The sequence below is a fragment of the Aptenodytes forsteri genome, unplaced genomic scaffold (assembly GCF_000699145.1).
Source record: "Aptenodytes forsteri isolate BGI_AS27 unplaced genomic scaffold, ASM69914v1 Scaffold146, whole genome shotgun sequence".
NCBI lineage: Eukaryota > Metazoa > Chordata > Aves > Sphenisciformes > Spheniscidae > Aptenodytes > Aptenodytes forsteri.
This window is the reverse complement of record NW_008795128.1, coordinates 4124370-4140571: the sequence shown is the minus strand read 5'-3', so window position 1 is coordinate 4140571 and position 16202 is coordinate 4124370. Positions and strand designations below refer to the sequence as shown.

General features: G+C 39.3%; 1 protein-coding gene across 1 annotated transcript in view; it reads right to left on the bottom strand.

The window, feature by feature from the left end:
* Nucleotides 1-3060: 3060 nt before the first annotated feature.
* The window catches only part of CKAP5 (cytoskeleton associated protein 5), a 43822-nt gene continuing 30680 nt past the window's right edge, over nt 3061-16202 (bottom strand). The window contains exons 30-43 of the mRNA XM_009277514.2: nt 15868-16003; nt 14833-15026; nt 12827-12999; nt 11507-11680; nt 10948-11068; nt 10071-10250; nt 9430-9617; nt 8944-9019; nt 8003-8191; nt 7765-7902; nt 7142-7225; nt 6889-7048; nt 5016-5170; nt 3061-3793 (exon numbers count right to left, since the gene is read on the bottom strand). Of these exons, the coding sequence (XP_009275789.1) occupies nt 3539-3793; nt 5016-5170; nt 6889-7048; nt 7142-7225; nt 7765-7902; nt 8003-8191; nt 8944-9019; nt 9430-9617; nt 10071-10250; nt 10948-11068; nt 11507-11680; nt 12827-12999; nt 14833-15026; nt 15868-16003 (2223 nt within the window). The 3' untranslated portion in view covers nt 3061-3538. The remainder of the gene's footprint in view (nt 3794-5015; nt 5171-6888; nt 7049-7141; nt 7226-7764; nt 7903-8002; nt 8192-8943; nt 9020-9429; nt 9618-10070; nt 10251-10947; nt 11069-11506; nt 11681-12826; nt 13000-14832; nt 15027-15867; nt 16004-16202) is intronic.

The window sequence follows — 16202 nt, the reverse complement described above, 5'->3', positions numbered from 1 at the left end:
GAGTTTAGTTGCACTTGAATCTAAGCCATCACAGTAGCCAGGAGTACCAACAGAATGGCACTAGTTGTACTGCTAATTATCTGTTGTGCTTCAAACAAATGCTCCTCCCTTCTATCAGCTATAATCATCAACAGATTTTAGACCTCAGATGATGGCCTTAAGTCAGTCATAGTAAGCACGACTGTGCCCTCGGGCACTGTCCATTTCCTCCCTTCAAGTCAACTCATTTTCTGTTCTAGAAATTGAGCCAAGAATGTAATGGAGATTATCACCATACAGTAACTGTAGCATTACACAAAACACCAATACCAACATCAAAAGTAAAGCAACTATAACCTGTTTTGATAAGACATTGTTCTCAGCTACAATAGCAGACAAATACCAACACCGGAGTTTGCAAGGTTAGCATCTTAAGAAGTTACAGATGCCAGCTGTATGCAATTCATCCTACAGAGGAATACAGGCTTGAATACATTAAGTAGCACTTCCATTACTGTATGGCAGTAACTTTCTTCATGGCAGGTGGTGCTGGGTCCTCAAAGTGTATTTTCCACCTGTGTAGCAAGATTCAGAAGGAAGCAATTCATGCACAGTCATTGTCAAAGGGCCTCCAATGGAAGCATCCTGCGCTATACCTGTTTGGTTGTCTTATAAAGCCTGTTCAGGGATCACTCCCAAAAGCAGCTTCAGTTCTTTCATAAAATCCTCTTTAGCAGCAATTTGTGGACCACTGAGGACCCAGCAGTACAGCAGTAAACACATTCTTGGACTAGCGAATTTGTTCAGCCCAATTTTCTCTTAAAATATAATAATGAGATTTGGAAACTGTCCTTGCACCCTATGACACCATATTCCTAAATTCCTCATTCACAGTGCCATCAAGTCACAGAAACAGGCAACAGTGAAATTTTGTTGTGCTTCATACAGAGCATTAAGAAGCAGAGTGACTGTGTTGAAAAAATGACAGTAGATGTAGCTACCTGAAATTAGTTGGATATAAACAGTCATTGATCAATTACTGTCTGGCCACCTCCTTGAAGATGGCTCATTTGGGAACCAACTTGAAGACAGCCCAATTTGATTGCCCAAAGAAAGCATAAAAACAACCTCTCAAAAGACATCCGAAGAACGAAACCTCGAGAGCTCGAGTTCCACAACTGTTTAAAGTCATTGATAACCACAGGCATCGGACACTGAAAATGTTTAGCCCTTCATAATGTTTAAATTTTTAGCCTCACCCTTTCACTGCTATCTAATAATCCGTGAGAAATTGCACATCTAAGAGAGGAACCAGGACCATACAGTTTCTGGAGTAAGTCACTGTTAATGCTGACTTGTTACAAACAATACAGAGGAATCATTTTTAAAATTCAGTTTAATGTTATTTAAATATTGTCTGGGCTAAAGATTAGGCTTTATTAATTTATGTGCACAAGTTTTAAGTTTAGAACTCCCAGGATATTGAGTCCAACCAAACACTACAGAGACACAGGGCAAAAACTCATTCATAGTAAGCAACTATATCTTCTGATTCTCAATTATTCCTGTACTTCACTTCCAATTCAGCTTCAAATTTATAATAGCTGTATGCAGGTTTGCAGGCATTGCTGTTTTAACATCCTGAGCTAATTAACAAATAGTTCTTCAGAGTATCTGCTGGACATGGTAAAGGAACATATGGATTAATTTAAATGTCAGTAAGTTTCAAAAAGCAGCTAGTAATTGAGAGGTAGTGGCAGTAACTAGTGCCAGCCAACACCAACTATTCACAAACAGCCCCAATTTAAGTGCACAAAACCTCAGCACTTACCAATAAGGGCAAACCTCCACTTGTCACACAGCTCTGTTCCACAAAAAAGTGCGTGCCCACTTCAGGTTAGGAGGAGACTGCAACTACTAAATCGAGGTGGTGGAGCAGTGAATGGCATCATGTCAATTAACACAGGATGGAGAACGCTCGCAAGTCACCTGCTATATCACAGTGTACAAACTCACCATAAGCACCAAGCAGTATTATATCAACTGCAACCCCAGCCTAGGGGTCCTGCGAAAGGAAGATTTCAGCCATTTGCAAAAGCTCTGGCATAGATTTGTTGTACAGGTACTAATTTAAAGCCATATTTTTACTGTAATCAGGCAAGATAGTTTCAGTAACGAACCTAATGCAGAGACTGCTGGTCCACAGAGCAAACAACAAAAGCAGCAGTTATATAGAAGAGATTAAAATCTAGAGCAGAAGTGTGCTATTTTAAGCCTGCCTGTCCAACTCTTCAATAACTCTGTTCTAGCTATGGAACAGATGTGCAATTTATGCTTCACAACCAGCTCTCATGTGGAAGTGCAGTAGTAAGGTGAAAACACATCACCTCCCTAGAGATGAAAGGGCTAGAAAGGCTACACCAGTGTATGTCTTAATCTTCATACTTGTTGCTTCTGAAAAAGGCTAATCAGAAGACACTCTTACAAAAAAAAAAGCAGTGGCTACAGCTTCCACAGACTAGCACTACCAGGTGTCACAGTTACACAAATAGTAGAGTTTGGTGACATCAGATGTTTAAGAGCAAGAAGAATGTGGTGGTGAGATCCACCTGCATGAGAAAGACTGCTTAACCAAATGAGTTCAGGATAAATGAGTCCACTGACTGCACATCACTGCTAACCTATTCCATATCAACAGCAGCAGGCTCCCTCAAAGAAAGCATTTGTACACAGATGGGACTATGCTTAATCTGGGTAAAGGCATCACAAGGACTAGATAATTTAAAATAAGCACTTCAGCAAACTAAATATTCTCAACTTACTCTCAAGTTACAGAAACACGTTCCAAAACAAAAAAGCAACTATGTGAAAAATGCACTACTGCTCATAAAAGTAAGAGTGCAAAGTCTCAGGATTGCACCCACAGATAGTATATATTCACTCATCTTCCTTACAATATATCCAAACCCCAACGTTCATGTCAAGAATAGCTTAGTTCAGTTTCTAGATGCCCAGTCACTAACATTCAGGAATAGAGAGTGAATTCTCTAACCAGCAGTCACTGCTGTTCCTACAGAGGCTGGTATAGTTAATGCAAACTTTATTTACAAAAGACACTTAAATTAGTCACTTCATGCCATGTGTCCATACAGAATCAACAGTTCAAGGATTACATGGAGAAGAATTCACAAAATTAAAAGTGAAATCACTAAAGATCTTCTAAGAGTTAAGAACTAGGAAAAGATCTTAAAGACAATTTTACAAATAAAAAAACAAGTTATGAGAAACTAGTCTGAGCAAGAGGATGGTTGTTTACAGGTCTGTACACTAAAACTAATACACAGACAGCCTTCTATTGTCAAAGAGATGCTCACTGAGAAGCAGAGTATGTACAAATACTTGTGCCACAATGACTCAACCCCCCAAAATCCACTGTATTATACATAAACCAGTTTGTATACATTAGGCCTAAATGAGGCCATTTAACTATGAAGACTTCTAGTTTAGTAAACTAAAGCTGAAGACAGCCCAAGCAACAGTGATGCTCTCTCTCGCATCTCTATTTGCGACTGCTTTTTATTCTCTCCAATCTTTTTTTCAAGTCATCAATATTAGCTGCTGCAGAAGAGGGTGAAGCCAGGGTAGTTCCAATGCCAGAGGAATGAGTCTGATTGGAGTCCAGATCCAGATGTTGGTACTGCTCCCGTGACTCACGGAGCTGGGAGAGCTTACTGTGAAGCATATCTGTAGAGGATGCAACTGTAGGGACTGCTGGTTTAGAGAGCAGAGATGTCAGAGGTGGTCTGTCTTCCTGCTACAGGGGAGGAGAGTGAAGCGTTAAGACAGATAGTGGCAAAAGCCATATAAGAAGTACAAACCATAATCAATGGCTTTTCATCTTCACAGGAGACACTCAAAACAGAGGAAAGAAGGAGCAATACAACAGGTGATCTGCAGCAATAAAGTCAGTTGCCGTCAAAGTCAGAACCATGCAAAGCTAACTACAATACTCAATTCCTATCATTTAAGTAGTTCATTTAGCTTGATATCAGTAGGGACACAAAGGAGCTACAGTCTTTAAAGATCAAAAATTCACATCAGACCAGTGTTTTACTGAGATGGCCTGCTGCAGTCTTGAACAGCCTGAATTCTAACACCACAAGAGTTCATGCCCATGCGCAGCATCAACAGCCAATGAGTTTTCTGTAGGAATGAGAAGAGGAACCTTGGATTGATTGGCAAGATACACCCTGCCAAAGACTTACAATGTCAATTTACTGTTCTTTTACCAACTGATACTTCCATCTGCGTTAATTACCTTGTTATATCATCTAGGAAACCTTTCGCCTCCTCAGAGCTGTAAGGTGATATGCAAGTGTGTGTTAAAGGTTAAAACAGTGATGTGCCTGTATGACCATTCCTAGACTGAACATCACTTCTCATGTGGCTGAGTGCAAACTTCAGCCATCAGCACTAGATTCCTAACTCATAGATCACCAAACTGTTAGAAATTTTGGCCCACAGGTTTCCAATACTAAGCTCATTCAGTATTTCTGTGCCTCAGTATCCATACACCCAAAATATATAAAACTTCATTCAAAGTCTTCATTCAGCTCTTATGGTTGTTTCAGAGCAGAAAGATCTAGAATTTCCACATCATTCAACTCACAGAGATCAATATATCTTAAGCTTTAGAAAACAGGAGTTAAGTTATTTGAACCTTTCTGAGACTCAACTACACGGCAAGGGAAGATACCAAACTACAGAGCTGCAGAAACAACCTGCATGTACACCAGTGCTGCAAACAGGGTGGACTGAAACATAAGCCTACTTGGCCAAGTAATGAGTTTAAAGCCATTTATACTAGGCATGGTGACATGCAGTGAATAGCTAGGACATGCAGTATAATGAAAGATCATAAATTCTGATTAGAATTTGCCTTTGGCACAGAAAAACCAATAATTTGAATTCTTAAAAAAAAAAGTGCAAATGAAGTGCCTCCCCTGGGGATTTACAAGGATTGTCAAGTACAATACCTTTGCGTTGTCAAGGCCACAACGCTGCCTGAGGATTTTTAATCTTTCCAAGTAAACTGAAGGCCCCACTTCCTCCCCATTTGTGTTTCCTATAGATGATGATACAGTGTGGGTAGAAGCAGGAACGCATGTTCCTTCCATCTGAGGAGAAATTCCTGGAGGATAGGGGAAGAGGGGAGGGAGAAAAAAAGTAAAAAAAAAAAAGATTAAACACACCAAAAAAGTGTAAGCCTCTTGGTCAGTTCCTTGAAATAAGATGCAATGGATGAAGAATCAACCAACCTACAAACTACCAAGCTATTTACATTTGCTAGTATAGGCATATCAGCCCTTTCATTTCCTTGCAAGAACGACAATTGAAAACCAAGAAGACAAACTGCGACATTTAAAAAGTGGCAGCAGAGCAGCTCCAGAAGTAGTGCTGAGGCTGACAGCTGAAGACGACAGTGAAGGGAGAGGAAGATGCTGATCTAGATCAGCAGTAACCATTATGTCCAACAGAGAGACCTCAGCAATTAGCAGGATGGGAAATATTTGGAGTCTTCTGTCTTTTTCTAAGTTTAGGAGTACTTCTGGGCAGACCTCACCACTGATTCTAACCCCTCTTTACCTCTTGTTCATGTAACTTAAAGCTGCTGCTTCTTCCAATTCAATCTGAAATAGTGATTTCTGGAAGGCATGTAGCAAGGTTTTTAAAGCTTCCCTACCAAAAGACTAGGAAAGGATTTTATATTATGAAAAAACCTTTACATTCTGAAATGAATGGCAAGTTCTAAGACTTAGTGTGGACAGGGATTTGTTTTCACTAGTTTACTGCAAGCATATTTAAAAGAGATAAAAGGAGAACTAAGGTTAAGCATTTATACTTTAGTCTAGATAAAGCACAGTTGCAAGATGGAACAATATCCTTTATTACATCAAACTATTATAGTTAGGGAGGGGGAAAAAGAAAATCGGGGCACAAATTCTGTTTTGAAATCTCTAACTGTTGAACTAACATTTCTTGGTTGTACAGACTTTTAGGACTAAAGGTAGAATCTTCTGTCCTATCTAGTCAGACACATTTAGGAGGTTCTGAAAGAAACTTACATTGTCTTCCTAAAGTAATTTAAAATACAGGGATAAGAGAAGGAACAGTAGTAGGAGAAAATGCTAAAAAGTCTCACAGGACAGTGTGAAATGTGAAAGAAGTGAAAGTTAAAGGTAGTTTTGCCAGACTATCAGTTTTTACTGTCAGCTAATCATTTGTTACATTCCCTCCCCAATATTGCATTAAATACTCATTTGTGCTTACATGCAATGAAAAGACTCACTAACAAACTAAGTGTTTTACAGTAATTTATTCAATTGTAAAGCTGATTTATTGGAAAGGGGTAATCACAACGACTGCTGTAGAAAGAGTTCAAGTTATTTAAAATAAACTTTTCAATTCCACAGTAAACAATATTCTACCAAAAAATATCCTGGACCATTTTAGTAACCAAAAGGTAAAAGGAGAATTTGACAGCTGCTGCTGTTATAAACCAGCTGTATACTTTGCAGAAACAATTCTTGATACCAGACACATGAAACATAGGCTAATGTTCAACCCACACTAAGGATACGAATTAGAACCACTTGTTTACCAAGCCTTTCAGATGTTTTCTACATTTAGTGTGACGATGGTTACAACATCTTTTTTTGTAAACTAAGAACGCATAGTCCCTGCAAATGGTGCCTCATGAAGCAACACAAGTGCCAAGAAAACACGTGACTCACTTTGAAAGTCCATAAGCATCTGCAATTATTAGTTTCTACCAGGGGACAGATATGTAGCTGCCCTCCTTATATCTCTGCTTCTCATAAATCAAATCAGTTTGGCTGTAACATGTACCTGTAGAAGCAGCAATGCGTCCTTTCCCCTCCCGTTCTGTTTCTATCAGCCGGAGGCCTCTTTCAACATAGCTCTGGAAAAACTGAGAGGAGTTTTTCAGGAAGGGCTCAATGTCTGCATCAGAGTATTTCTTTTTGTATTCATACAGCTCTGCCAGACCCTGGGAGGGAAGAGTTCCTGTCCATTACTACAACTGCTACATACACCATTCTAATGTATCATGCCTTCTCCCTTGCAGGAAGGGAGCACTTACCTCCTTAGTGTTCTCCTTGGAGCCAATCTTCTTAAATATTTCTGCCAAAATATCGTTAACTTTGGCCTTCGAAGCCTTTTCCTCCTAAAGAAATAAATAAAAGGAGACTTCTAAAACAAAGTGAATAAAAATGAAGGGAAGTTATGATGAACCCACAGTGCTCTCAGACCTGCTAGCTGGATACAGAGCTTCCAAGATGAAGAAAACCTTGAAGCAATTAGGGTTTTACATAGCCACTGTTTACACAGAATGAGAGTAAGGACATTATCAAGCTGTAGGACTCCTTCTGAGAAGCCAGTGCTTAAAACCTGTTTTGGGTATGGTTAACTTTTAGTAGATCAAATGCAGTATCAGGCAGCATAAAACCTATGCTGCACACCTGAATGTCTTAGAGAGCACTTCATCCTGGGATATTACCTGAACATTCTGTGAGTAACAGAAACACACTGCAAGTTCCCAAAACAGCCATAAATAAAAGTGAAACCAGAAGAGTATTTCCAACACTAGTTGCATGTTGGAAAGGCAATTACTACTTCATATTCCACAATCACAAAAACTAAGCTTGTTTCTTAAATAAATTGCCTTACATTCCCTCTCCCCATCAACACATTTACATTACTTACTATGCGAGAAGCCCCTTTTTCTGTATCCTTATCAGCTTTGCTTCCAGTCTGGTCCATGGAGTGTTTCATTACTCTACACAGGTGAGCCTCCAGCTCAGACTCATTTTTGTTGTCTATCATTGTTAAATGATCTAAGATCTATAAGGAGAAAAAAGGGAATAAATTAAAAAAAAAGGAAAAGCTTTAGAGACTGCATGAACATCCAGTTTAAAAGTACATGACTAGTGACTGCTCTGACCTTGGGCCCTTTCAGCTTGCACAGGGTGTGAAGCAGTGTCTTCAGTGTCCTTATAGGAAACTCACTCTTACATTGCTTCAGTTTCTCTTTGGGAAAAACCTTCATGAAAATGTGGATATCCAGTAGAATCCGATCCAGATTGATGCTATTAATGGTTTCCGGAAGAAGACGCACCATTCTCCACAGACACTGGAATGAGAGGCTGACTTAAAGCAAGACAACTCAAGGAAGAAGCATTTAATTATACAAGGAAAGATTATACAAAACTATACTTGAGCCATTTCACTCAGCTACCACATACAGACATGCACCATGTCTGTCTGCTCAAGCTATATTTGCACTGGTATATGCTTTCTCTTTGTAACTAGCTGTACTGTATCCAGATCCTTCTTTAGAGCTGATGAACAAAAGTAGTGCTGACTTCTCTACCAAAAACAGGAGACTGAATGCTTTATGTGAAGAAATTTCCGCAGATAATGCATATATGCTATGTACACCCATGCACAGCGCCAGTTCTTTAGGTTTAACCTCATTAAAGTTAAGAGTGTTGTATTATAAAAAAAGATCACACCCATGCTTTAAATGCAGACTTTTGCATGTTCACTCTGCCTGTCCTTAGACATGACAAAATACAAGCCAGCTCCAGCCTGGGACTGTTTGAATCCATAGTACAGTGCTGTGCCTAAGCAAATAAGCCCAGCAGGTGATTGCACACCTCTGTATGGAGTGTGTATTAGTATACACAAGCTTCAGTAAACTAGTAGCAGGTGTTAAGCCTTCTGGCATAAGAAGTCACTATATGCAACATCTAATTATAAGATTATAATAAGAGTTATAAGAAATATTTCAAGTTATGGTCACTTTTTTTTTTTAAATGTATCTGTTCTTTCAGCTAAGTTGATTCAGATAAACCAAGTTCAAAACCTCTACTACAGGCTCACCTTCATGACAAGTTCTGAAAACTTAGGAGAGCTGGCTGTTGCTAGCAGACTGTCTTGGAGCAAAACAAGCAGAGCGCTAAAAGGAATAAATTTGTAATAGTTACACAGGAAAAGTGCTACACACAGAAAAGATGCCAGCTCCCCACAGAATACCACACCAGAGACTGGGGTTAGTCCAGCAGTTTACATCACATTGTGTAACAGCTCTCTCTTTCTAGTATGTTACAAGAGTTTAAGAGGCAGTCTGCTGAACTACAAAGCATATAGAATCATACTAAGCTGGTTCGTTTAGCCTGCCTCCAGCTGTGCAGATTGTGCAGTCAAATTCTAATCTCCACTGACAATCAGTGATAACTCTTCATTAGCCAGCTGAATGATTCTACACACATCATTCTTTGCTTACAGAATGAATAACAAACTCAGTCATTCAAGGAACACACAAGACACGTGAAGAGAAGCAGTAACTGCACAATTTTCATTATATACCTCAAGATGTTGGTCTGGTCAGACTTTTCCAGAACTTTCACTACCAAGAGGTTGACTGATCGGATGACCTGCTCACCCTCCTCAAGGTCTTCAACCCGAGAATCCAGCATTAATGTAATAAGACCATGCATTAGGTCCTTCAGCACACCAGTGGAGGCCTCTCGAGCCAGACTCTCTATCTGAAATAGCTACAAATTGAAGACAGTATTAGAATTTTTCCCTGCACACAATGCTTTAATGTAGGGATTTCTCTAGACTACACTGTCAAACCATTTGACATCCCCCGCGTCCCCCCCAGCATTAAACAATAGAAATGTAACTAGGAAGAAGGTTATTTCTACAGAGTGACTTCTGAAAATACTTAGGCCACCAACTAAGCACTCAGAAGTAAGGCATATTAAAACAGCTGAATAAAAGCGTTAAAGTGGCTGTATTCTGTAGAAGCAACAAACAGACCTTCTTCCCCAATTTCTCATTCCCCACTCTCTCAAAAGGTGCATTGGTGAGCAATTAGTAACAAACCTTCACAGATAAGACTCAACAGTAAGCTAACCTAGGTACAGGACAGACATTCCATTCTCCTGCAACTTCTGCATAGAAATTATTTGCTCTTCACCTTAACTTTTAGGTCAAAGCCTTACCGAGATCATGCTCCCAATAATACAGCTATAAAGTTTGACTATCTCATCTTTGTCTAGCTTCTCATCTGCCATGTGCGTATTGTAGATTAGCCGAAGCTGCATAAATGTAGCTATTAGGAATTGGTCGATGTGGCCAGACATAGCTTCTGCTTTGTCTTCCTGTCTGAGAACCTCATCAATCTAAGATTTAAAAACAAAACACCCAAGTCAATGTAATGCAAATAGTGCAAAATAACTATAATTTAAAAACTCTTCTATAGGAAAGGTCTTGCCCTGACCAGTCCATTTACTAAGGCACTTATATTCTAAGCTTTCACCTGAAATCAGTAGCCACAGACTCCTATTACTAATTCCAATACAACCAATTATTGATCTTTTAAGAGAACTGCAATCCTATCCTGCACACAAACGAAAACATGAAATGCTGCATTATGGATTTTGGAATTAACAGTTTTATGAAATCTTCTGGATAAAATACTTTTAAGTAGTTAAAGCCACCCTAGAAACATGTAAAAGCTATGAGGCAAGACAATTCTTTTGCTGCGGATCTGTAAAACAGTTTACATTTAAAAGTTAAGTCTCACTGGCTTAACTGGCTTTTTCAAACTTATAGCAGAGATACTTGACAAAAACAGAGATACATGCTTTTTTTTCCCCCTCAGTGCTTCTGTATTAAGAGTGTATTCTACATCTTCCAAGTGGAATTTCTATTGCTAAAGCGAGTCAGATGGCCCCTGTGCACTTAGTTTTGTCATCAGGGAGATTCTGAGCAGAGTCCACGTCTCCTGACATGACTGCTCCACCACAGTGCAACTCATCACCCTCGCAGACAAATAGGTTAGTACAGTGTGATTAGTTGTTACCTTAATTCGCTTACCTGTGCCAGAGCCTGGACGCTTGTATTTATATCACCACTGGCTACTTGGGAAATGACAAAGTTGATAGTAGAAGCTGTGTTACTGTGCATGTCATCAAAGTGTGGGGATACAGCACGGATTCTAAACAGTTGAAGAAAACGGGATTCATTATTCCTTGGAGAGATAGCTCTAATTTACACGGAACTGCGATATTTAATGATGGTTTACAGACAAGGGAAAAGAATTTCATTCTTCACAGAGGATACTCAAGGAAGGAATCATTCCTTTTAACATGTCTATTGCACTACTCGTAAAGACACTGATGATGCATTTACAAACTCAAGATCTTTTTACTATAAAAACACATAAGCAGAACCCAGGTTTTTCATTAGAAATAACTGCTCTCCAGATTCCAACAGTACAACAGACCGTCGCTTTGACATCTCTCTTCAAATTAGCTGACACTACCTTCTTGTGTAAACAAGCCTGAATGTAGAAGCTAGCACGGTCAATTCAGCTTCTCAAAATAGTTTTTAAGTAGCCCTACTGGTTTCACTTAGGAGTTAAAACTAGACTCACTTGGGCTCAGGAATCAAGACTGGCTCAAAGATGTCATCTAGCTTGTGCTGTACAAGTGCTGGCATCTCACATCTGACAGTACCGTTGTCATTTTCAATTTCATCAAGATCCAGCTGAAATTCCCGTGGAACTGTGTGCGTTGTCTCAGAGTGACTGCCCATGTTGCGATTTTGGCTATAGAAACCCGGGGAGAGGTGTTTATTATATATACACAAGAGGCAAGAGTACTAGCACTAGCATCCACTGGTAGCCCTAAAGCTCTCATAATAGAATAGCACAATTTTGAAGTTCTGATTTCATTCAAGCCCCCTAATAACCCCTTTTGCCTTTCCCCTAGCCATCAGTAAAACAAGCTTTTGTAGGCCAGAAGAGCAGCTGCTTGTTACTTGTCTTTCTAGTTTCTCTTATAACCCACCACAAGACTCCCTGCATCTATGATAGGTATGCACTGGTTCATTTTGAGAGATATCTAGCACAGTTTAAAGTAGTATTAATGGAATATAGCATTACAGTTAATGAGTGGCTTTTTTTTTTTTAAATGATGGATAGGATGCGTATGTACATAGCAACCTTGCCAACTCATCTGAACCTAGGACTCCCAGCGTCCCACGTGACTTGTGCTGCATATTAGATTTTTCAAGGAAATGTTCTAATATATAGTTGTCAACAGGGACTTTTATTCCAAGATAATGAGCAGATGGCAAGGAATACAGTTTGAGCTTTTTGTTTCTGGTACTGTTGCCCCAGGCTCTACAATTCACACATGCTCAATCCACTTCTGTGCTGTATGTCTGCCCTAACAAGTTAAGAACAGGATCCAATCAACACCAAGTTCAATGTAACACACAGGAAGTTCTCCTAATATTTCTAACAGCTGCTTAATGTGGAAGTGCCACCTCTGCCTGCAGTCACCTTGGCAGAAACCCGTATTTTTGGTTTCTTTCTTTTCTTTAAGTCAGAGACCTGTGAATAACGTAGAACTGGCCATAGTAAACCTGTCACACCCTCAGGAAGGGATGACTAGGATAGAAATTGAAAGATACAAGAGCCTTGCTACCAAGGAGTTAGTGGGCAGTACTTACATCCTATAAGTGCGATACATAATTCTGTCCATGGAGAAGCAGTGAAAAAAGGCACAAGACCATTTAGAAAGATTTCAAGACAGACAAGACAAAAAAGTTTCAGACATTTTGTTTTATATCATTTGGCCAATTTTCACAACATGCAAAGATGATGATACAAGAACTAAGATAACATCGCCAGACATGATATTAGCACATACACTATGCAGGCCACAGACCATAACGTATCATTACATACTTGAGTTTGGAGGACATGTCCTCAGCTGGTCCCTTCCGCAGCATGCTAGCATTAGCGCTGATGTTTTGAGTACGCTGAGGTTTCTCTTCTGCCTGTCTCACTGGAGCAGCAGACGGTCTCTTGGCTGACCGTTTTATTCTTTCCTCCAGCATGCTCATATCTTTCTCAGAAAGCTATAACACACAACGCTTTCACTCAATTTGAGTTGTATGGATTTTAGAAATCTCAGTCACCTACAGGAGGTATGCCACTTATTACTGCAGACTGAAGTTCTCTAATAGCAAGGGTAGGAACTGTCAATACTACCATCCAGCAGCAATCTAATAGGGCCACTCTGGACTGCCAGATGCTACTTCAGGAGCTAATTAACCCATGTTGACAAGCTGTAATACTGAATACAGCTATTTCTAGCCCACATAATTTCCAAGAAACAAGTCATCTTGAATTCAAACCATGATACTACCATGTGTTTCCAATTGTTGCTTGTGTTTCTGAAAAAACACCAAACCAAACAAAAAAATCCCCACCCACCTTTCTAAATCCCCTATTAGGAGCCCAGGCAATGCTTTAACACTACGGACCCTGCCACAGAAGCCAGAGTCCTTTTAACAGTTGACTTGTTCAATGTACTTATAATTCAACCTGAACACAAAGCAAGCCAACTGAACACTCCAACTCATGAGCTGAAAAGAATCATATTTACAGGCTTACCTACAGGACCGAGGTTACCAATAACTACATTTGAACAAAAGTAGCCGTGACAGTTTTGTGGGAAGTACTCTCCAGCATCCCTATGATTTGGAAATGATTTTTCCTGAAAAGCCATACATTTTGGGACTAGATGGACCATACTGAAGCTCAGAAAGCCATGGTTAGAAGGGGCTGAATGGTTCAGGGGCTACAGTTCTTTTAACCTCGAAAATCCAAACGCAAATGGACTATTCAACACTAAGGAGTAGGCAAATTGCACTCTGAACAATAGTTAAAATAAGACAGGAATCTAAAATGTTAATGAAAATGCAACATTAATTATCATGGAGATGGTTACCAGGGAAAATAAGAGTCACATTAAATTTTAACATTTCAGGAAGCTGGGAAGGGGAGTGGGGAGAGAGAGGCAGCCTTGCTTCCCTGCTCATCATACGTCAGAAAATATCCATCTAATAGCTTGTATACACTATGGCATATAACACAACACAAAAAGTTTGTACAGGCATTAATCTATCATATTCCAATCATTTTAAGTGCTGCTAGAAACATTACCAAGACCACAAATTCAGAGAGCAGAACAGGAAAAAAATGGTCTAACAGCTCTTGATTCAGGTTAGAATTCAGTATACTTAATCTGTCATGCACAGTAATTGTAGACAACACAGTGAACTAGGTTTCCACTGCTGGAGACTGGAAATTTGAGTTTTGCCACCTTTAACTTTTACTGCATTTTAGATGACATCGTTAAGTATGATGTCCAGAGAACAAAACTGTGTTGCTTTGTACTGCTGCTGTACTGACACAAACCTTAAGCACTGGAGTGCAGTAAGACAAAGCAAACAACCCAAACTTATCAGACTTCAACTGCAAAGCCGTTGGTGGAGATGGACATAAAAAAAAGCTGAGAGGATGGAGCCCCAACAACTAGCCTTTTTTGGCCAAATAAGTTATCCAAATAAGTTATCCAAATATTCTAAATCACAAGTGTTACCTATACAGTCAACTATAAAGCAAGTTACTCTTTATAAACAATTTAATTCCCATGAAAGTCAGTATTTTGCTCATTTCTTCAGTTTAGTTTTTCATTCATGAACACCCAGGTTATATATCCCACAATCAGGAATTAACCAACTAACTTTTAGAGCATCTGTGGTGTAGCAAGTTGTTTTCAACATTACAAAATGCTCGACACCAACAGCAAGATGTACCATGACCAATTGCAAGCAAAAGTGCTAATCCCCTACAAAAGTGTAAGGATTTGAAAAAAAAAAAAATCTATTTCCAGTTACACTCACATTTCCAATCAGCTTGAACACTTGGTCGCCATGAACATTATAGACAGTCACAATGGTGTTGAGTGCAGCATTGCGCACAGTGTTGTCCCTGTCACCAATATGAGTTGCCATTTCTTTTAAGGCTTTCCCTGGAGTTGGCTGGCATACATTCATGCCGTATGATTCAACCAGACATCCAAGCTCTTCCAGGCATTCTAAAGGAAGAAAATGACACGTGCACATTCAGTTTAAAGCTGCTGGGAAAAGAGCCCTCCCAATTTCTGTGTTGCTTGCACAACTTGAACATTCACTGTAGAGAAGTGTCAATCATAATGCTAATGATAGATATACTCCAGGTGATTTATGGGATGAATAGTAAACTAAAGGTTCAGACTATTTCACACAGATAGCATCTAAAAGCTGTCAGTTATCCCTACACCCTTCAAATATTTCCCATTACCATATATGAGCAACGTTACAGTTAACTTCACATCTAGGTAAGTTTAGAAAGTTGTGAGCTTGCAATGCTGTATGTATGTATATAATTTAACTTTCTGGTTATATCAGGATAAGATGTTTTCAAGGTGACTAGGGAGTTGTTTGAACTACAAACACCATACCACAAATAATTTCTGTAACAAAGTTGAGACAGATGTACAATGTAGAGGCATTTCTTTCCAAAGTCTTGATCAGATTAACTGATTCCCTTAGTCACTTGGACAACAGTACTGTCACTGTTCTCTCCACTACTGTTTCACTGTCTTGTGAAAGCTTGTTGTAAGACAAGCAGCTTACTCAAGGGAGACTCATAATCTTAATGCTGATAGCAATTTAACAAATTGCTCATCCTTAGAAGGTATGGACACCAAAAATAAAAGGCAAGATGATATTACTTTAAAATCCGATTGTTTAAACACTTACAAGCGTTTACATAAAATGCTATACATAGGCAAATCTCACATTCCATCAAATGTTATTATGCTGGGTTTTTCAAGGTGCAAACCAAAGCAATTTCAAGTACTTTGCAATTGCTCAGTTCATCATGCTATTTCCCACCTGCACGCTGTTTTGAGTTTTTGGATTTTGTCCCCTCCATGATGAAAGTGAACATCTTGCTGGCTGGATAGATGAGACACATCCTGTTCAGAATGGCACGTACATCCTTGCGGATGACATCTTTCGGTTCTCCTACCTAGTGGAAAAGTAAAAAAAAAAAAAAAGGCAGAAGAAATACAGACTATTTTAAACAGTCTCCTGATACTGTTGATTAGTCTAAATGTTAGGAAAAGCCAGAATTATTCTCAGTGCAAAAATCCTTTTGGGTAAATGGCTTTTAAAGGCAAATATCCAATACAGAATCATAGAACCATTTAGGCTGGAGAAAACCCTTA